This window comes from Podarcis melisellensis (assembly GCF_964234715.1).
Source record: "Podarcis melisellensis genome assembly, chromosome: 2".
In the NCBI taxonomy this organism is placed as follows: Eukaryota; Metazoa; Chordata; class Lepidosauria; order Squamata; family Lacertidae; genus Podarcis; species Podarcis melisellensis.
The window spans coordinates 20,834,948-20,856,715 of NC_138529.1; the positions used below are offsets into that span (position 1 = coordinate 20,834,948).

The following is a 21,768-nucleotide window of genomic DNA, read 5'->3' on the forward strand; positions in this document are numbered from 1 at the left end:
CATAGATTTTCATAAATACATTACAATATTGGCAGATTCACCTTTTTCACAATTGCCACCCGAAAGAATAGTTTAACTGAGTTACCTGCTTAAAAAAGGGAAGGGTATACAAGTATTGCTACTATGGAGAAGCTTTTTTTTTTTTTTAAAAAAACAAGCTTTAGACCAAAAGGCTGCTTGGATTAAAAGGGAGGAAGAACATCCTAGACGCAGAGATCACTACTGCAATTTTTATTATTGCATCTCTTTTAAAAATGAGGAAGGAGAGAAGATGGGAGGTGGAGTGGCCACTACAGAGAACATAAAGGTGTTGAGTATTATACAGGGGCAGGGAGAAGGAAGATAGGGGACACTCCACCCACTCAGGTTCCTCTGAAAGCCACCCCCCTGTGTCATGACATTCCCAGCCACCCACCTCAACGGGGAGGAAGAGACTAGGAGGACATTTAAGGAGGGTGGCAAATAGGTTTTAGAGTCCTCAGGTATCTAACACATCAATAGCTGGGAGAAATACTTTTAAAAATTCAGACAGCACCCAACATAAAATAAAATAAAAGGTACAAAGGAAGAGCCTGAAGACAGCTTCTTCTGGTCTGTGTGTTGCACAGTTCTCAGAATGTTCCCCTGGGGACGGTTTGTTCCTATGCACACTATGTCCGGTCGAAATTCCAACCCCTCACAAATCCAACTCCAGATCCTCGAGTTCCTCTTCCAAAGCTTTCCTTCGAGCCAGCTTGTCCAACTGCTCTTTGGTCGGTTGCTTGATCTCCCCAGAGTCAATCCGTGCCTGCAGCTCCTCCACCTGCCGCAATTTCTTTTTCACGTTTTTTATTTTCTTGTTCTTCTCCAAGTTGGCTGTGGCAGATGAGGAATCGCCGCTGCCTGCAGGGGGCCTTGTGCTACCATCGGGGACAGCCAGCTTAGCATCCCCACTGCTGCCTGGTGTCACTGACAAGGTAGTTTTCTCTAATGACTGGATCAGGTCATCTGTATCACGATCCCCTTTCTCCTGCTGTTGCTTTCTCTTCTCCTTGCGTTTTAGGTTCCTCTTGGCTGTCTTGGAGAGACCTATCTCACCACTTTCTGGTCCTTTTGAAGCTTGCCTGGCCACCGGGGTGTTGACCTCTGGATTCAGGCCCGGAGGCAGGTCTGGTTTGCTTTTGAAGAATTTCACATATTTATTCTCGTACCTGCATGGAACAAAAGAGATCAGAACTCTCTTCTATCAGTACTTGAAATCAAGGGGGGGGGGAGAAGGGAGGAATCCTACCTTCAGTGCTTCTATAAGGAGAGAAATATAATAAAACTGTCCATTTGTAATTCCAGCTCGTTTCCATAAAAAAGCAGCAGATATTGCAGCATGAAGTGCTGGGGCAGGAGTGATGTTTTGTCTGTGCAGCTGCTTACTTAGGGCAGACACTGGTTTTGCAGCTGCATGCAAGTGCCCTGAAGAATCCATGCCATCTTTGGGTTCTCAGATGGACGGTGCATACTGCAGTCTAGGGTAATTGCTTTAGTAAACGCCTGTCCCAAGTCTAAAGGGATGTTTTTAGCTATGATGGTTTTTTGGTGGTGGTGCTGGGAAGCTCCATAAACATTGATTGGTGGGGAAAGTGCAGCAGCAGCACCTACAAAAGGTAGGGTGGCAGGTACAGAATTTATTTATTTATTTTGCTGCCTGGTATAGATGGCTTCCTTCGGGGCACTTTTGCTGATACATCAATGGTGTCTCTAAAGCCAGAAAGACATGGGTGATAAAGCCACATTAATGTTATTTGTGATACTAAATCTTCACATTTAGGCACCTGGTCCTAGGGCAGTGATGGGGAACCTGGGACCCTCGTGATGTTGTAGGGCTACTAGTTCTGTTGTCCCTGACCATTGGATGGAACCAAATAAATAAATAAATTCCTTAGAAATTCTGAGTGGCCAGGGAGTGCCTAGGGGGAATGGTGATAACCATTCCCCATACCTGACAATATCGCAAATTGCTTTTGAAATTCCCCTCCATTTCAAAAGTGGTATGTTGTGTGGTAGAGTAAGCTGTTTGAGAAACAAGCTTCTTTGGCGGCACGGAACTAATTTGGAGGCTCTTTGGATCTCACCCCAAGTATTTTTTTAAATTGAGGGGGAGAGTATCTAAAGTCAAACACAAGTGTGTTTACCATTCCTGCTGCAATTCCTTCTTGCTGCACTTTCACACTGAGAACTACTGAGACAGGAGTTTCTGTTTGGTTTGTGATGTCATAACTGCAGATATGCAAAATATCTAAACAGAACTGCATGTTGTTCTCATTTCCAATAACAGAGGCCAGTGGGCAGAAGATATTCCTTGAAAAACAAGTTTCAACAAGATTGTCCTTTGTTTCTTATTATAATAATTTATTATTTCTACCCCACCCATCTGGCTGGGTTTCCCCAGCCACTCTTTCAGATATTTAGGTTTATCATAATCATAATCTGAAGGTGAGATTGAATGGAAGGTCCCAAATTATAAAATGGGAGGAATGGAGAAAGGAGCATAAGGTCTGTACCATCTGGAAATTGGGTGTGGGGTCCACCTGTTGTATGGCACATCTGATCTGTTCACATGCTCGACATGGCTCCTCATTACATTAACAGTATTTTATTAAATTTATATTAATACATAAAAATAAAATAGTGTTAATGTAATTAGGAGCTGTGTTTACATATATGTGTAAACAGATAAGACGTGACATACAATAGATGGGCCCCACACAAATTTCCAGATGGAACAGACCTATATTTCCTTCTACATTATTTCCTTTGTACTGTTGGGAAGATACCAAGCAATGTACCCTTTGCTTGCACCAAATTAGGGCAATGCATTGTTTGGAGAAAGAAGAAAAGAAAGAAAGTGAGGATAGCAGAGACGAGTGTTTAACTTACACGGGCACTTCTTCTTGGGGAACATAGCCTTCCTTCACCCTCCTCTGTTTCCTCCAGGTGCCATCTGGACGCTGTGTGGAAGCGATGTATTTCCCTAAAACATTCAAAAATATTTGTGAAAAGATACCCTATCTTTACATATCTCTATGTGATCATGTGGGCTTTTCAACGTTCTAAAAAATCCTGTGAATGTTTATTTATTTTAAATATTCATAAGCCACATTTCTGGACTGTGTCCACCCAAGGCAGCAAACAATGAAGCTGTATCACACCATAATACTTCCTTTAAAAGAAGCAAAAGCAAAAGACAAGATATGCCTAAATTTGATACACACACACATAGCTTTATTGCAGGCCATAAACCCAAAATACACAATACCATAATAATAAATATCAACAGTTATTAAGGTGTAAAATCAGCCTTGCTAGCCAACAGAGGAGCTTTAGCCTGTACATACTTATTTCTGATTTCTGCTTCCTCCGAGAGGAATTTTGCTACTATGGAAATTGGCTTTGGAAATGGTTTTATAGTTATTTAATATACTAAATTACTATAAAACCATTTCCATTAAAAAGGCACAACAGTTTCAAACAAGTCAAGTTATTTGAACCATACTTTATTTAGCGGCTTTGCATGTTACCATGATCCCATTAGGAAGTAGCTTGCAGGTAGAAATTAATGTGAAAACATCCCTAGAGCTCATCCCATCTGATTATCCCACAAGTGGATATCTTGCTGCAGAACATTTAACATTTCTATAACACTTCACTTACAGGGCTACTGCAAGGATCACAGAGAGTAAATCAGTTCAGTATTTTAAATCCCATATTGAAGATGAAATATGCAAGTACCCAGCATATGCTGACGCACAAATCATTTCATTCACTAGAAGTCATGGGGAAGAGTATTGGAACTACCATAATGCAATGTAGGAAAAAAGCAAAAAGCACTGCACCACCGTTATCTGTCAGAGGGTGCACAATGCATTAGTCACTTGAGCCTAGGCAGCATAACAGTTTGAGCATGACTAGGATATAATAATAATATAATAATAATAATAATAATTTATTATTTGTACCCCGCCCATCTGGCTGGGTTTCCCCAGGCACTCTGGGCGGCTTCCAACAGAAATGAAAAATACACTAAAATGTCACATATTAAAAACTTCCCTGAACAGGGCTGCCTTCAGATGTCTTCTGAATGTCAGGTAGTTGTCCATCGCCTTGACATCCGGTGGGAGGGCATTCCACAGGGCGGGCGCCACCACCGAGAAGGCCCTCTGCCTGGTTCCCTGCAACTTGGCCTCTCGCAGGGAGGGAACCGCCAGAAGGCCCTCGGAGCTGGACCTCAGTGTCCGGGCAGAACGATGGGGGAGGAGACGCTCCTTCAGATATACTGGACCGAGGCCATTTAGGGCTTTAAAGGTCAGCACCAACACTTTGAATTGTGCTCGGAAACGTACTGGGAGCCAATGTAGGTCTTTCAAGACCGGTGTTATATGGTCTCGGCGGCCGCTCCCAGTCACCAGTCTAGCTGCCGCATTCTGGATTAGTTGTAGTTTCCGGGTCACCTTCAAAGGTAGCCCCACGTAGAGCGCATTGCAGTAGTCCAAGCGGGAGATAACCAGAGCATGTACCACTCTGGCAAGACAGTCCGCAGGCAGATAGGGTCTCAGCCTACGTACCAGATGGAGCTGGTAAACAGCTGCCCTGGATACAGATTTGACCTGTGCCTCCATGGACAGCTGTGAGTCCAAAATGACTCCCAGGCTGCGCACCTGGTCCTGCAGGGGCACAGTTACCCCATTCAGGACCAGGGAATCCTCCACACCTGCCCCCCTCCTGTCCCCCAAAAACAGTACTTCTGTCTTGTCAGGATTCAACCTCAGTCTGTTAGCTGCCATCCATCCTCCAACCGCTTCCAGACACTCACACAGGACCTTTACCGCCTTCACTGGTTCTGATTTAAAATAGAGGTAGAGCTGGGTATCATCTGCATACTGATGAACACCCAGCCCAAACCTCCTGATGATCCCTCCCAGCGGCTGCATGTAGATGTTGAAAAGCATGGGGGAGAGGCTGGGTTCAAATCCTCACTCAACAACAATGTTCTCTGGCTGACTTTAGGCCGGTCACTACCTCTCAGTCTCACAGAGGTCTTGCAAGAATAAAATAAAGGCAAGGACAACCACGGGGGCTGCTTTAGCTCTTTGGAGAAAAGGCAGGATATAAATGCAGTAAGCAAACAGAAATAAAACGAAGCCTTGCCACTACACATGTATTTGAGGAAACGGCTTCTTCTGTACCTTGATTTGTTAGAGGAGAAAGAGCAGCAGCAGCAGCAGCAGCTTTTTCCATCCCTGCTGAAATTTCATCTTCTGCACAACTATCCAAGTTTCCTACTTTGCATCTGGTCTCTTGGTATTGGGTGTGGGAGAAAAGAGGCCTGTAATCACTCGCAGTCTTAAAACCCTAGCAGCATTTGGCTTAACAGGGGATACCTGTGTGAGGAAAAGCTAGATACGGGGTGGCAGGGAGGGAGTAGCTTCACTTGAAACCTATATGTGTTGCTTCCACATAGTTCATAATGGGGAGGGAGGGTGGTGCCGGATTACCAAATGGGCATTTTTAGGGGCCCTGTGACAACCATCAAAATAACACTGATGCGATCTTGAAAGAAAATTACAAAAACGTATTCGGAGATCATTTGCAAGGATTCAACAGCCTGGAGGCCTCCGCAGGGTTTAATCCAGCACTGGAGGGAGTGACCAGATAAGAGTCACCATATGCAATGTCAGAACCATATAACTGTAGAGTTGGAAGGGTCATCTAGTCCCAACCCTGCAATGCTAGAATCTCTCGCCCAACGTGGGATTCGAACCCAGGACCCTGATATTAAGGGTCTCATGATTTATACACCATCACTGTCCTCATATAAAGAGGGACAGAGGGGTCATAGTGCGAGCCGCAGGTAGTGCTTAACGCCCATCGCTGTTCCTCAATAGCGCCGCTCCTAAGCGAAAGGCGCAGAAGAGAGGCCGCCTCCGCCCTCCGGCCAGAGGGATCTGAGGCGACTGAGGGGAGGTTCGGCTCTAACGGCCGCGGGGGCGTGGCCACCGCAGCCAAGGGGCGGGGCCACAACGGAAGGCAGCGCGGGATAAGCCGCAACCGGGGAGCGGGAAAGGCCTTCAGAGGGGGCGTGGTCGCGGAGCCGAATGGAAGGGGAAGGCGGGGCAAGGATGGAGAAGGGGAGGGGCGTCATGTCGGGGATAACTGAGGAGCGCGGCGGCCGGACGGGGGGTGGGGCGGGGCGAGGCAACTGTCGGGGTTGGCGTGAGGCAGGGTGGTGGCGGGGAGGGGGACGCCGGCCCCCGAGAGCCCCCCTCCCATCCTAGCCGCGGCTCCCCGCCACTCACCGGTTTCATCAGTAACATAGGGAGTCGCCATCTTGGAAACGCGACCAGCTTCCGGTCGCGTCGCCTCCGCCTCCGGATATGGCGTAATTGGGAGGAGAAGAGAGTGTGCGGGCGGGGAGGAGATGGGGGAAGAGAAAGGGGTTCTGCCGCCATTTTGTTCTTGAGGGAGCGCCTTCTCTTCGCTGAAGGGTTAACGGCGTCGTTGCTAGGGTTTCGGAAAGTTCAGGGGCTGGAGAGACGTCGCCGACAAGCGTCATAAGCACGTCAGAATGCAAAACCCCGCGTTTCTGAGGTGGAAAGCGGAGTCCTCAACTTTACCCCTAAGGCAGCGCTGCAGGTGCTGTTGGGACGCCCAGTGTCTCCCACTTCCCATTGCCCTCAGCCAAGGATGGTGCGAGTTAGGAAGACATATGCTTTGCCAGGATCGGGGCTCAGTGGCACCCGAGTAGGGCTGGAGAAAAGCTGCGACCTGAAGCTACAGAGAGTTGCTGCCAGCCCGTGTTGGCAATACAGAGCTACGTTAACTGGAGGAATGACTTGGAATAGAAGCAGGTTCCTACGTGGCCAAAAGTTCCCCAAACCTGGCCTAAGTGGCCCTGGCCTGGGTTCCTTATTCTGACAGGAACGGGGTCTTCAGTGGAGGCCGGTCCAAAATGTCCAAAGAAAGGAGGGGCCTTCGCTCCTCCTCATCTTCCTCTGCCCATTTGTTAAACGTTTTAAATCTTTTCCGTGACTTCGAAAATCCATGTTTGTGGACATTTTAAGTACCTGAAGAGCAGGGAGAGCGTTGCCAAGTGCAGAACGATTCTCACTGTTACGCTGTGAAATGTTAAGTTGCAAAGTGCAGTAATAAATAAGGGCGATCATAACTGAAATCCTAGGCAACAAAGATTATCTCCATGTGCAGTGGCACTTGCTTTCAAGTAAGGATGGTTAGGACTGGGCACTTTAGGACAGTGGTATCTTAAGCCCATGATTGCCTTCTGTGGAGTTTTTAAACTCATTCCTACATGTACCTGAGACTTCGAATCTGAACAGTGCAGGCCCTGCCATTAGGAAGAGTGAGGCAGCTGCCTCAGGTGGCATAGTGAGGGCCAGAGATAAAAAAGAATTGTGTGAACTGTGACACTTAAGCTAGCCTGCTGCCCTTAGGTGTGGTGGTGGTCTGTCACCAGCGTTGATGTAGAGTCGGCTGCCAGTCTGGGTGGCTTTTGTACATGATACAGGAGGAATCATTGACTGCCTCAGGCACCACAATTTCATATCCTGGCTCTGAATTGTGTGACTCACGTTTTAGAACTCTCCACAGCAACAGAACACTTCGAAAGGCAACAGACATTTTTAAGAGTCTGGTTTTCAACTTGATAACGGTGTGCTTCCAAACTCAAGATTTAAAGGAAGATTTACCAGTCAGGCTTGAAAAGCTTGCCTATGTACCTTAAAGTCTCTTGATTGGATTAAAACCCTAATGTTGTGTGATTATCTCTATGAGTGGAAATTAACTCTCTCTATAAAGACAAGCTTGCTCAATTACAAACGATAGCACTGAATTAAGTTGAACATGTGGTGTAGTTAGGCTATTCCTCAGATGCAGGGCTGTGCATAGACTGTTGTGCAAAGTCCTCCTCACATGCCAGGTAGTCAAACACTGAGTTTCTATTGAAACACAAATGCTTGCAGATAAACTACTGAAAAAGACATGCTGAAAGCATTGGGTATAAAAAAGTGGCGATAATGATTATGGAAGTGGTGGTGTCTGAAGAGAACCATAGGGATATAGGGGCTCCACAGAAAACAGCCCAATGCTTTGTTCTATACTATGCACTTTAAAGAATTGTATCCCACATGCTACATTAATGCCCACTGTTGAGGATATCCAGATTACAGGACACCTGCAGACAAGACCCAAATATACTTTGAAAGGAACATCTGCAGGCAAGGAAGATAATTTGTAGAAAATTCTTTCCTGGGATAGAATTTCTCAAATGGAACTGGTATATAATGGTATGGACAGCCTGCTCATGACATCTACACAGTGAGGAAATTTGAAGTGATGTGACCTGTACATAAAAATCAGGTTCAAAATTGACAACAGTGAATAAATGATGCAAAGTTACCAGACATGAACATGCAACCTCATTGAAAAATAAGCAGAACTTTGAGAAGAAGACTATAACGTTGGGATGGCTACAGCAATTCTGCCAGTTTCCAGACCTGGTAAGGAAATTGTAAGATCTTCTCTTCCAGAGAGGAGTCAGCCAGAACAGAATAGTTTCTCAGAACCATATGGTAAGTACTATTGAACTCAGTAGGACTTACCTTTCAGCAAACCTTCATGCAATTGCACTGTACTGTACATCTGTTTCTTATAACCCAGTTGTGACTGTTGAACATACAGGGGGAAGACAGTTTTGAATAGTTTAGGCAGTGCCTTTGTGCTTATCAAGCAACCCTTTTATCTGTTATATCACTTTCTGTAACAATGGCCATATTGAAGAGAAAGGGAACCCCTCTAGCCTGTTTTTAAAATGGCTGGGTGGCTGTGGTTCTTAGGATTTTGACATTGGGATAAAGATAACTGTTCCTTTCTAAAATGAAAAGATATATATATTGTCTCAGAAGTCAGGACCACTTTGTTCAAAGAGGCTTCAGAGTGAGGATCAGGTTTAAGCACGTTTGCCAGTTTACATAAGGGATGGAGGGATTACCTCTCATACAAAAGAAATGTACAGAGAGGAAGGCAACCCCCCACAGTCTTTTCTCTTCTCTCTTCTTGCCTGGTTGATTGCTGGTTTCAGAACTGGGTGATGATAAAAGTGCCTAAAGCAGTGGAGTGCCGAGAAGGAGGGTTGGGTTCACTCCCCTCCCCTCTTTTCTTCCCAACTCTATACTGCATATAACACCAATGTCTCACAAAAAATGTAACTGAAGAATCTGAAGAAAGAGACAATACATGTGCTTTTGAAAACAAGGGGAAATTATTATTATTTTTTAAGAAAAAAAGGAGTGTATGGCTGCCCCCAGTATTTAAAGAGCCCCCACTCCTACTACATCATTAGAACCAGAACATAAACCTATGAAACTAGACAAGAAAATATCAATGTTTGGTCCAGATCCTAGGTACTGCACCCTCACTAAAGGAGACTGTATGGATGATTCACTAAATGATTGTAGGATTATGTGTGTACCTGAGGTTATCTTATATGCTGCTTTATTACAAAAAAGATAACTAGATGACTGATCCTAAACTGAATAGTTAGTTGCCCAACTGCCCCTTCTAGAACCCACTGCTTTGAACTGACTCTCAACTGCCCTGCTTTCAAACTCCCTTTCAAACTCTCATCCAATCATCACTCACCACCAGAATTCCACAACCTGTCTTTCCCCCTCCCTCCTTAACATTCCCATAAGAATTCTGATACAATTATCTTAATAACTCTATTACATTCAATATTTTATACTCGCTGTTCCCTATAACCATACTGTTAGAAGCACCTGAGCTTCCAATTCCTGGTTCCTAGGAAATGGGGGTGAACAAACTTCAGGTTCTCTATCCCTGTTGCGTGTCAATACCCCTCCCCCCCCCAGAAATAAAGACACAGGAGACGTTGATTAAGTTAATTGGGCATGAAAAGGCCACAACTTTATTGATTAGAGAATTGAAGGTATTGGCCTTAGGCATTGGCACCTATCCACTACCCGGCATGGTGACCGGGATGGGTTAACACGAACCGTGGGGGGTCCTGTTGAAGTACGCCAACTAGGATCCCACGGGTGTCACCGCTCGGGGGCGTGCCGGAGGCCCTTACCTTCCCAGGTTTCGGACAAGACAACGCCCCCCGGAGTCCTTTACCGGACTACCCCTTTTCTTGGGGAAGGTGGTGGCGTACCTTCCCCCCGATCCATTTGCATAACAATTGAACCCCCAGCCAATGCCTAACCGCCAATACTAAAGAAAGTTGTGACGTTTGCTACGAGGTAGGCGAAAAAACCAAAAGGCCGTAAGTTCGCCAACTTGGAAAAATTCCTACCAGGCCCCTTGCGGCGACCAACCGAAGTCCATAGCAAGGTCATATCTACCTAAGCTAACCTATACCTAAGGGTGGGTGGGATGGGAAAACCTCTCAGCTGGCCAGGAGTAAAGAGGGTGGTCCCTGGGCGTGCCTGGCCTTAAGTATGCCAAGGCCACGCCTCCCCCAGCCGGCCGATTGGCGGACGGGTGGAAGGCACGCCCAGGGATTCCTCCAACTCTCGCGGGGGCAGCAGGCCAGCCCCCGCGCTTGGGGGAGGGGCAAGACCGCAACCCCCTCTCTTCCCCCATGGGGTCAGAAATGGCTTTGCGTGTCAATACCCCTCCCCCCCCAGAAATAAAGACACAGGAGACGTTGATTAAGTTAATTGGGCATGAAAAGGCCACAACTTTATTGATTAGAGAATTGAAGGTATTGGCCTTAGGCATTGGCACCTATCCACTACCCGGCATGGTGACCGGGATGGGTTAACACGAACCGTGGGGGGTCCTGTTGAAGTACGCCAACTAGGATCCCACGGGTGTCACCGCTCGGGGGCGTGCCGGAGGCCCTTACCTTCCCAGGTTTCGGACAAGACAACGCCCCCCCGGAGTCCTTTACCGGACTACCCCTTTTCTTGGGGAAGGTGATGGCGTACCTTACCCCCGATCCATTTGCATAACAATTGAACCCCCAGCCAATGCCTAACCGCCACCCGAGCGGAGCTCGCCGCCAATACCTTCAAACCTGCAACCAACTCCTAATCCCTGACATAATGTCATCCAACCAAATATCGCTTCCAGCATCAGAAAGATGCACACCATCCTTTCTGTAGAGGGCCTCGTTGCTGAATTGAATGCCTGGGTGCCCTATGACGCACCCGCCCAGGGCTGCCACTCTACGTCCAACTGCCCGCTCTAAAACTTTCCTGGCCTTGTTGACCCCCACTGGGCTCGCACAATCCCGCCATGTCCTCCTCTCCAGCAACGAGGACCATAAAATAGTGATATTTGGATATGTTGCCACCAGCTCGGACAAATCGTCGAAAATGTTCCATCTCAGATCAATGGCTTTACGGTAAGCCAGATCATTCTCACCCAACTGAATCACCAGGGCATCGGGCGGCCCATCAACCGCGGCCCTCGCCATCACCACTGGTTTGAATTCACTCCAGCGCATCCCTCTACGCGCTATCCAAACCAGTTCCACGTTAGCAGGTAAACTCAAGTTGCTGCCCATTCCAGAACTCAAGGCACGATTCCTGGCCCAGTGAACAATACTGTGGCCCACCAACCAAATGCGCACTCTCCTGGGATCTGCAAGGTAAATGGACAGGGGAACAGAGGTCAGGGGTAGCAGTCCTAGTCATAAATTGTTTCTGACATAAGCCTTATACGCATTAGATTTCCACCTCCCCAATTCTTTTATCCTTTCGGTGGAAAGCCCCATGTGCACCGCTGTGGTGGCCGCTCCAATACGGAAGGAATGGGCTGCAAACTTGAGTGGCGGTATACCACATGCCGACAATGCCGACCTCATCACCCTGGTGAATTGATGCCTAGTCAGGGGGGATCCATCTGCGTGCAACAGAAGTGGGCCGGGTCCTTTCGGCCTCAGGTACAAGAAACGCCGCGTATCCCTCACTGGACAGGGGCCTTTACTGTGAACTGCTGGGAGCCGAATTAGGGCCCCCTTGCCCTGCTGATCCGTCTTTGAGCTCCACACCCGGACAATGAGGTCGTCTCCAGAGAGGGTCAGATCACTCATTAACACACCCCTCTGCGAGTGGGTGCCCCCTCCTTCGCAGACCACCTCGCCCACGCGTAGAGCACCAAAGAAAGATATGGAATACGCGGCCGAGAATAGGCGCGCTTCGTACTTCGACCAGCATATAGTTCGCAGTGATTTGTGTATCCGTGTCAGTAAATCATATGTAATGGGCTGCCTCCTGTCCGAGCTGCGGGGGTGCTGCCTGCGCCATCCCTCTAGCGTTTTACGCACAATGAATGCCGCACACGGGTCGGTTTCAAAGAAGGCTTTACAAAAGTATGAAAACCTCTCAGCTGGCCAGGAGTAAAGAGGGTGGTCCCTGGGCGTGCCTGGCCTTAAGTATGCCAAGGCCACGCCTCCCCCAGCCGGCCGATTGGCGGACGGGTGGAAGGCACGCCCAGGGATTCCCCCAACTCTCGCGGGGGCAGCAGGCCAGCCCCCGCGCTTGGGGGAGGGGCAAGACCGCAACCCCCTCTCTTCCCCCATGGGGTCAGAAATGGCTTTCTAAAAACCAGGTGTCTTCCCCCAAATGATCCTGGGAATTTTAGTTTGTTAGGGGTTCTGGGGATTGTAGGTCTGTGAGAGGGAAGCCACAATGGCACAAATCATTTCGGGGGAAGTCTTGTACTTTAAAAGTTCATTGGATGCTCTTTAAAACATACCAGCTTAGAATTGTAGAGTTGGAAGGGACCCCGAGGGTCATCTAGTCCAACCTCCTGCAATGCAGGAATCTCAACTAGATGATCTATGGCCGATGGCCATCCAAGCGCTGCTTTTAAAAAACCTCCAAGTCACTGCTTCAGGCCCTAAGGGCCTCTGGAGCTGAAGAAAACAAGCTTGCTTCATGTGACAGCCCTTTAGACTTTAGTTATTGAAAGGGCTGCATGGTGTGGATCTCATATCAGTGTCAGGGGAGAGAGAAATGTGTTGCTTACACTCTCATTTCTCCACACCATGCAGAATTGCAATGGTAACCAGAAGGCTGGAGTTTGGAGCCCAGCCGGGGCTGGCTATGGGTAGGATCCTTGCATTGCCGGGGGTTGGACTAGATGACCCTTGGGGTCCCTTCCAATCCTACCATGCTATGATTATATGAATCAGCTAAAGGAACAAAAAGATGCTTCTGAAACATTTGGGAATCATAGGAACACTCTCCCCACCAGTGACTTCCAGCAAGAGCTTGCATCTTCCTTAGAAGAGAGGCAGGCCAGAACAAGGGGGGGAAGGCTAAGAGTTCATGTAGGTGGAAATGCCAATTGAATGCTCTATACTACAGGAATGTTTCCTTCCGGTGTCCCCCAACCTCATTTGCCAGACTGCTGCTAGCATGGCTGGGAGCCAGGTGCCTGCTGATTGCTCCATTTTCTTTGCAGGGAGGGAGCCTTTCCCCAACATATACTTTGTTCTGGCCAAATCCTTGGAGAGATGGGACGACCCTCAGGTACTGGGGCAGAGGGAACAAAGGGGTCCTTGTGAAACATGTTTGTGGAGTCTGTGGTTTCCAGCAAGTACTTTTCAGAAGCATTGCTCCCTCCAACAGGGAAGGCTGAGCATAGCCATCACTGCTAGTTGCCTTTGAGATGCCTCTCCTCCATGCAATTGTCTAGCCCTCTTTGAAAGCCATCCCATCCAAGATGCTCTTGTGGAGCATCCAATTTTCTTATGCTTCCTTGCTCCTGCAGGGAGATGACTGTTGTGAGATCCTTTGGTTAACATCTATCTGGGCTGGAAAATATTAAAGAATCAGAGGACTGGTGAGCTTCCCTTGAAGCACAACTGATCGAAGGCAGGCAGATCTGTTAGCATCTTGATAAAGATGCTCAAACGACAAAGGATGCTATCATATTCCGCAGGCGTCTCAGAAAAAGCTCCCAAGCTGATGGAGAGGAGAGCAGTTAAGTCATGGGTAGGCAAACTAAGGCCCGGGGGATGGATCCGGCCCAGTCGCCTTCTAAATCTGGCCCGCGGACGGTCCGGGAATCAGCATGTTTTTACATGAGTAGAATGTGTGCTTTTATTTAAAATGCATCTCTGGGTTATTTGTGGGGCATAGGAATTTGTTCATTTCCCCCTCCCAAATATAGTCCAGCCCCCCACAAAGTCTGAGGGACAGTGGACCGACCCCCTGCTGAAAGAGGTTGCTGACCCCTGAGTTAAGTGGTCAGCGGAGCTCCAGGTTGCCGTTTCTGGATTCCACAACAGTTATTCCACGTTGCCAAAGAAATAAATGTCACAACAGTTTTTTCCTTGCACCTCCTCCCCATGATCGCTCCTGGGGTCTTCTCAGACATATGCTGTGTCTGAACCAGTAGATCCCACAAACCAAATAATCAAGGACCTAGTCAGAAAAGGGGTGTGCACAGTCATACCAGAAATAAGCAAAATAACTAAACAGGTACTAGAAGTCACCCCAGAACTGGCCCTACTGAATATCTTCCAAGATAACGATGCCCACTCACGCTATAAAGAGCTCATAACCCACCAACAGCATATGATTCAATATGGCTATCTTAACCTGACAACCCCCCTCACCCACGCACAAACAAATCCCACTGCGGCTGGCCAAAGATGATCAACCACACCCTAGGCCACCCCAACCTCTCTCACCACCAAGGAAACATAACAAGTGAATAGAAAGAGAACTTCCCTAAGTGACACTGACACAAAAACCCCAAGCATACACTAAATAAAAGAACTTAAGCTTTGCCACCCCAGTCCCTCACCCCCCCTATACTTTTAATGTGGGAAGTAGACTTCACACCACTGAGCACCTTTCTCAATCACTCCTCCTCAAACACAAGCTCCCAATGTTGCTTTTTATTGGCAGAAAAAAAGAGGCAGGTGCATGGAAAAATATGCAGGTCAGGTTTAGTTTTAGCATAAGGGATTCTGTTGCAGAGAACTATACTAAATAACTCACGAAATCTTTTCCATTGGTGATGCCTATAACACTTGCACGATCACAATTTGTCCTATATTGAAACTCAGTTCTGGGACAGTTTTATATCCCTACAAAAGAATTCTTATTAAATCTTATTGAAGACTCTGGATCCCTTGCCCCAAGAGAGTATTACTTGTATACTCATTGTGCTATAAACTAAAAGCTGCTGGGGGAAAAGTTTGCAAAGGCCCCAGAGCAGCATGATGATATTTTTGTCCTGGGCTATAACCTAAACTGTCAGATGAAACCCAGCTGTTAGGAGCAGAAAGATCATGGACTAGAAACAATGTTGGCAGCTTTATTTTGCAGCCATCTTGTGTACTGTTTTCCTGTCCTGACCCTTATAAGTCACATTTGTTGGAAGAGCAGCATATGCAGGATGTACAATGCTGTGAGTTCTTTTTGGCATGGCTCCCCAGTGACTCTGGCAGCAGCTTCTTACTCAGAGGCAATTGCCAGTATCCTGGCCGAAGTAGTGAGTGGCTGGTTTTACCATGATGGTTTGAAGATACAGTGGTACCTTGGTTTGCATACATCTTGGTTTGCATACGTTTTGGATTACAAGCACGTCAAACCTGGAAGTGCGTGTCCCGGTTTGCAACCTTTTTTTGGATTACAACCCATTTTGGGGGGATTATAAACAATTTTTTTTGGGAGGCCCAGTTGTCAAAAGTGCGCCTTGGGTTACAACCTGTTTTGGTTTACAAACGGAGCTCTGGAACGGAATATGGTTGTAAACCAAGGTACCACTGTACTAGGAACATTTGAAAGGCTAATCCAGCATTGATTTCTCTACAATAGATAATAAGCTTCTGTTCTGCCTACCAAGGAATCCTGAGCAGCTCAAGAACTTCTATACCTGCAAAAATGGACCATTGCAATATAATTTTCTATCTATTTTGAAATGTGGAATAATGTGGCATCACAAGCTAATTTTTAAAAATTCAGTTTGGCAGTACCATTATGATTAATAACCTTATGAACATTCACACTGATGAAATACCTGATTATAGGAGAGCTGAAACTTGATATTTGGATGCTGAGGTTTGTGGGGTAGACTGAGGTAGGTTTCACCCTTTGAATCTGGCTGAGCCTCTTTTCCAGTTTTATTTTGAGCAGTGCTAGAGACCACAGGAGAAGGGGAACTATTTCAAAATGATTCACTGTTCTTTCCTCACTATCTGAGTGGTGATGCATGTTCCACATCTTAGACATTATGTAAGAGTTGGTAGGGTGGCTAGTATCCTGATTGATTCCTTGCCATCGTTGCCACCTACCATGTTTCATTGCCATGTTTTACTCTTGCTTATGTGAGTCAATATTAAGTGTGAAGACCTGTAAAGTAGCACTTTGCAGAGAGAAAGCTGCTATAGTAGTGATAAGCTCTAACAGCTAGAGATTTATGTAGTAGGTGTTTCAACTTGGTTAACAATGAGAACAGCTGCACAGGTGAATATTCTTGTATTGGAGCAGATAGCAGTCCCACCCTGCTCAGTGTACTGCTCAGTGCCATGAAGGCAATAATGTGCTTCAAATATATTGTCCAGTAGGTGTCAGTCTGGCTTGCTAGCAGCTGGATTCAGGAGAGAGGGTCTGGTTTATTTCTCCCATCTAGTTGTGTGGCCAGAGAAAGCAATGTCTTGACAGTACTGTATTAATGGTCATGGGTGCCCTGTGCAAAGCCTTAATCTGGGGCCCACATCCCTCTCGCCCATCCATCACATACATGCCCTTGGCTTGTACTCATACTCACTCCCTTTGCCTCTCCTTGTTATCCCACTCTCTGTTGTAGCACGTGGGGGGTCATTCTGCAGCTGATGGTAGGTAATCTACTCCCCCATTTAAAATTCTAGGAGCTCAGAACAGCTACCAGGTTCTGAGCTGGGAGGGAAATGAAAGGGAGCAAGAATCTTAGAACTGTAGAATTGGAAGAGACCACAAGAGTCATCTAGTCCATCCCTCTGCAATGCAGGAATATTTCCCCCAGCCTAGGACTCAAACCCATGACCCTGAGATTAAGAAAAGAACATATTTCAAGGAGAACAGGGATGGAGAATCCATGGATATCCAGGTGTTGCTGAACTCTGCTTATCATCAGAGAGCAACAGGTTTTCTACCCCCTTATTCAGATAGCTACATTGTAGCAAGGGCTTAGCTGATTTGCTAATGGCTAATTCATCTCAGATTTGACCCCAATGGCAGCAAATCCTCCAAATTTAATAATACCACTGTTACATTAATGACCGGTGCCTATACCTATAGTCCAGGTATATGTCACAACTATCCTGAAATGCTGCAAACATGCTATAGTCTAGAATCTCTAGCAATCCTAGCACAGCCAACTTCGCCAACACCTGACCTCCCTGCTGTTCTTTACTTTCTACCTTTGGCATACCCATAGCAAATACACATCATGGCAAGTGTACCGCAAACACACAGGTACCACAGATTTATGATCACTTTCCCAAGGGTTTCTTTTGTGAAATGGCTCATTGCTCCACAGATATCTTTAATTTTTCCTGTATCTGATATTTACCTATATCTTCATTTGTGCTTTGCCCAGGAACTAGTTTAAGTAAATCTCTCAGTATTTTCCCAAGGGTTTTGAGAATAACTCATTCTAGCTAGATAAAACACTTCTTTGTTCAGTTCCTTTGGAGTTGGGACCTTGAGCTAAAGTAAGGAGAGCAGAACGGGGAATATGTTGTGAGTCTCAAGTTTTGACAACTTGGCAAGGAGTTAAAAAGGACTCTTGACACCCTAGCACCACAATCCTTACTGTATGTAATCAGATGCAAGTCTTGTTGAATTTAACAATGGGGCAGTGTAAATCAGACCTTCCCTTTTCCATCTTATGGCCATCTGGAGGGGCAGTCTAGCACTATAGCACAACAAAAGCAGGACAGGCACACACTCTGAACATTTGTGAAATGAAAAAGTTACAGGTTTTCAACAGGAAGCTATAGGACATGTACTGATTGGAAACAAACCAGTGTGTTTGCCCTGAAACTTTTGCAACCGCAGACAGTGTTGAAGGCATAATCATGTATAATCGTCTTGATACCATCATGAGAACAAGTCATCATGAATGCACAATAAAAATAGCTCCTTCATAGGCGTTGCCAGAGGAAATTAAGCACTACCACACACACACGCTAACAACATTAGGGACTTTTGTTATACTGCATTGTTTCATTATTGCTAATTAGCAATATTTGCTTGATGGTATTAGTTCAATTAGCTTTCTGGTCATACCATGTTTTCAAGGGTTAATAGGGTTTGGCAACGTTAGTTATATAGTTGGCAACGTTAGTAATATAAAACAGAAGTACTCAAAATTAATCAGGCAGCTGTTTATATTCCTAAAAGACATTTGAGCACATGTATGCATTCTCAAGTTTGTTCTAAATAGACATTAGCTTTAATGCTCTCCAGCTAGTCTTGTCCCAAAACTCCACTGCTTATTACAGAAGACTAGCAGTGAAAGTTGAGCAATGCAGACTTCTTTATAGTTCATGTTTTACTTATTTCATTTTTGAAGCAAAGTTACTTTCCTGAAGGGCAGGCTTCCCTTCTAGTCTCACAGGAAGGACAGAAACATGATTGAAATGTCTTTCATTTCAATGTTTGTCCATCACCTTTCTGCACACCTACCATGGAGGAATGCTGAACTTTTTTGGATGGTGGAGTGAAGAATGTTCTTCCCAGTTAGGTAAGTCACTTTAGTTATCTGTAAGCTTCAGTGTTCTTCACCTATAAAGTGGGATCAGTGATTTGTGGGCCACGTTTATATGCTCAGGATTATTACTGTTTTCATTTGCAACATTTTAGAAGATGTGGGGATACCAATCAAGGCAAGCATATCTTGGTATTTTGCAGTCCTTGTGCTCCTGGTAGAGGTGGGTAGTATTTGCTCAGAAAAGGTGGAGGCTGCATGCATGTGTAACACGAAGCCAAGCAGTGGTTTGTTTGAACAATAGAGTGAAAGAAGTGCATTCTGGGGAACGCAGCTCAAATACTCCAGCTTTGCTCCTCCCTTAGTCAAGTGGAGAAACAAACCACAGAGTTCACATTACACCCAGGCCAGTGCTGTTTGTTTCGAAGGGGAAAAAAATACATCATCACTGTTTGGACATAGCACTGTTTTACATGCCACCCCAATCTCTGTGTGTTGTGAGATTCTGGGGGTTCCAGGCACTTAACCAGTGTTTGTGTTTCTTGCGGGAATGAGGCACAGCAGAGACTTTGATGTCTTTATGATATATGGTTTATTTACACATATATACAACCTGAGCCTGCGATGGAGGAGCTCACAGCATTAACACCCCAAAAGGGTCTTGTTTCTCCCATAGCCGCAGCCGTGGATTCAAACAGACATCAGGTATTGCTCTCTAACTCTCCAGCTTGCTGCTTTACATCACTGCAAACTCTCAGCTCTAAAATTCAGGCTTTGTCCTTCTAACTATCCTTGAGTTGAGGGAGGAACCCCACCCATTTGTTCTCTAGCACAGAGCCCCTTGCCTTTGTTCTCTTAATGGCCCATCACCTCAACACAGGAAGCTAGCCTGGCTTATATTTTAACACTTGCTGGATCCAGGAATTAGAAGAATCTCACATTTAGCCTACTCCCTCCCTCCCCACTTCCCAAATTTATAACAATACCAAGCCAGCCGCTCTGTGGTTTGTTTGCTCACTGATGAAGAGAGGCATTTTTGCTCAGACACCTCATGCATATTATAGTTAAAAGAAGGAACACAGCCTGGTTTAGGATTATGTGTGAATGCAGACAGCGAGGTTGCTAATGAAAGTCTCCTCCACTTGCCGCTTCAGCAAAAATGCTGCCTTATAGCCAGCCAGAAAGTGGCTAGCCTTGGCAGAAAGAGAAAACTAGGACAGATGGATCTCTCTTCCTAGTAATAGTGTTAGCAGCTTTAAAAACGTCTGCAGTGCCTCCTAATCTTGTACAGATCATCATCACAGGTGCACATCTGTAGGGTTGTGTTTTCAAACACAATTCTTTCCTCTCCTCTGTTGTTTCATGTTTTTTGCTTCTCTCGCTTTTACTGAGACGTGGGTGATGTGGTCCTTGTGAGAAGAACTACAGGCTTGTAACTGTGTATGTAGGAGAGCTGTGACTCATCCTCTGCAAGGATTAGATTTGCTTCTTTGGTACCAGCCTGTTCTGAACTATGTCTCTAACTTCCTCTGTGTGTTGCCACCTGCTTTCAAGAGCACTGCAATTGAATGGGCCAATCGGCTCACACAGAGCATCAAACGTCTCTTGTACAGTTGCACAGCAAGCCTATTTCGGCAACTAGGTTATTACACAGAAGAGTGAACATTTTCAAAAGGCACACGGAAAATCTTCTTGTCCCCTCTGGGTTTTCGCTTTAAATCATGTGTTACCTAGGGACAGTTTATCATCACGTTTTGTGAACATGGAAAACGTGTGTAGAAAATACTGTGTAGACTGCATGCAGATCGTCAGGTGTGATCTCTTATTATGAGTTCATTTTGCTTTGTATGTGTATACTAGGAAGCCATATTTGGCTGTGGCTTCCCATTATGTGCATACACAGAAAAATCCATACATTAATAGCTACATGTGGGTTGTATGCTCTTTCTTATGAAAGTGTGCTTTTTGGGGGGTGCGGAGGTAGAGTGTATGAAGTGACTAATTTAAAAGCTTTATACACATAAATAACCAAATAGTGCTATTTCTGTGTAGTCAGATTCCTTTATAATTAGAGCAGTGTGTATTCTGCATCTATTTACCTCAAGCAATATCCAGTTCTGCAGCAAAGAAAGTTAAGTTATGCGATCTGAATATATTATGCAAATAAGTGCCATTCAGTTTCTGCAGAAAAATTGTCCTCTTCCACAGTTCAGCTGTCTTGAACATGACAAATCCCATTGAATAAGACTGTGTATGCACTCCCTTTTGCTCTACATCCAGTGTTCTCTCACAGCTGGTTCTGGAAGCAGTGTACACATGACATTAGCCACAGTCCATAACTAGCCTGTATCTATCCTGTCATTTCTTATGAAATGCTGTGTTTTGATGTGTTTTTCCCCAAACCAGCTTCGATCCGAATTGAGAGGAAGAGTGACTTAGCTGCCTTTTTAAGCCAGTAATGTGTGCATAGCGTAAGACTGCTAATCCTTTGTTATGCATCGTGAAACTTTGGAAATTGGGCATGCTAGACATCCAAATCCCCTTCATGGATCACTGCCTTGCCGTGGCGAAGGGACTTGAAGAACTCAGAGAAGCTATGAACTATGCCGAGCAGGGCACCCAAGATGAACAGGTCATAGTGGAGAGTTTTGACCAAACGTGATCCACCTGGAGGAGGAACCGGCAAGCCACTCCAGTATCCCTGCCAAGAAAACTCCATGGACAAAGACAACAGGCATATAAAAGTTATGACGCTGGAAGATGAGCCCCTCAGGTCGGAAGGCGTCCAACATGCTACTGGGGAAGAGCGGAGGGCAAGTACAAATAGATCCAGAGCTGATGAAGCGGCTGGGCCAAAGCCGAAAGGACGCTCAGTTGCGGATATGCCTGGAAGCGAAAGGAAAGTCCAATGCTGTAAAGAAAAATATTGCATAGGAACCTGGAATGTAAGAACCATGAACCTGGGTAAGTTGGAGGTGGTCAAAAATGAGATGGCAAGAATAAATATTGACATCCTGGGCATCAGTGAACTAAAATGGACGGGAA

General features: G+C 45.9%; 2 protein-coding genes across 7 annotated transcripts in view; one reads left to right on the top strand and one right to left on the bottom strand.

Moving 5' to 3' along the window:
- Positions 1 to 216: 216 nt before the first annotated feature.
- PYM1 (PYM homolog 1, exon junction complex associated factor) lies at positions 217 to 8,764 on the bottom strand. 3 transcript variants are annotated; one of them, XM_081898992.1, is made up of 4 exons: positions 6,327 to 6,446; positions 5,217 to 5,327; positions 2,911 to 3,004; positions 217 to 1,190 (listed from the first exon to the last, which is right to left on the bottom strand). In XM_081898992.1, the coding sequence occupies exons 1-4, from the start codon at positions 6,355 to 6,357 to the stop codon at positions 677 to 679; spliced, it is 750 nt and encodes a 249-aa protein (XP_081755118.1). In that variant the 5' UTR covers positions 6,358 to 6,446; the 3' UTR covers positions 217 to 676. The 3 variants fall into 3 exon arrangements, with proteins under 3 accessions (XP_081755118.1, XP_081755119.1, XP_081755120.1); XM_081898993.1 differs by lacking the exons at positions 5,217 to 5,327; positions 6,327 to 6,446 and adding an exon at positions 8,646 to 8,764; XM_081898994.1 differs by lacking the exon at positions 5,217 to 5,327 and having other exon boundaries at positions 6,327 to 6,457.
- Positions 8,342 to 21,768, top strand: part of DGKA (diacylglycerol kinase alpha) — an 89,536-nt gene continuing 76,109 nt past the window's right edge. Inside the window, exons 1-2 of one of the 4 annotated variants that reach the window (XM_081898560.1) lie at positions 8,477 to 8,615; positions 13,480 to 13,547. In XM_081898560.1, coding sequence (XP_081754686.1) covers positions 13,532 to 13,547 — 16 coding nt within the window. In that variant the 5' untranslated portion in view covers positions 8,477 to 8,615; positions 13,480 to 13,531. Of the gene's footprint in view, positions 8,616 to 13,479; positions 13,548 to 13,993; positions 14,013 to 21,768 lie in introns of those variants that run through there. The other 3 variants (XM_081898558.1, XM_081898559.1, XM_081898561.1) reach the window with 3 other exon arrangements.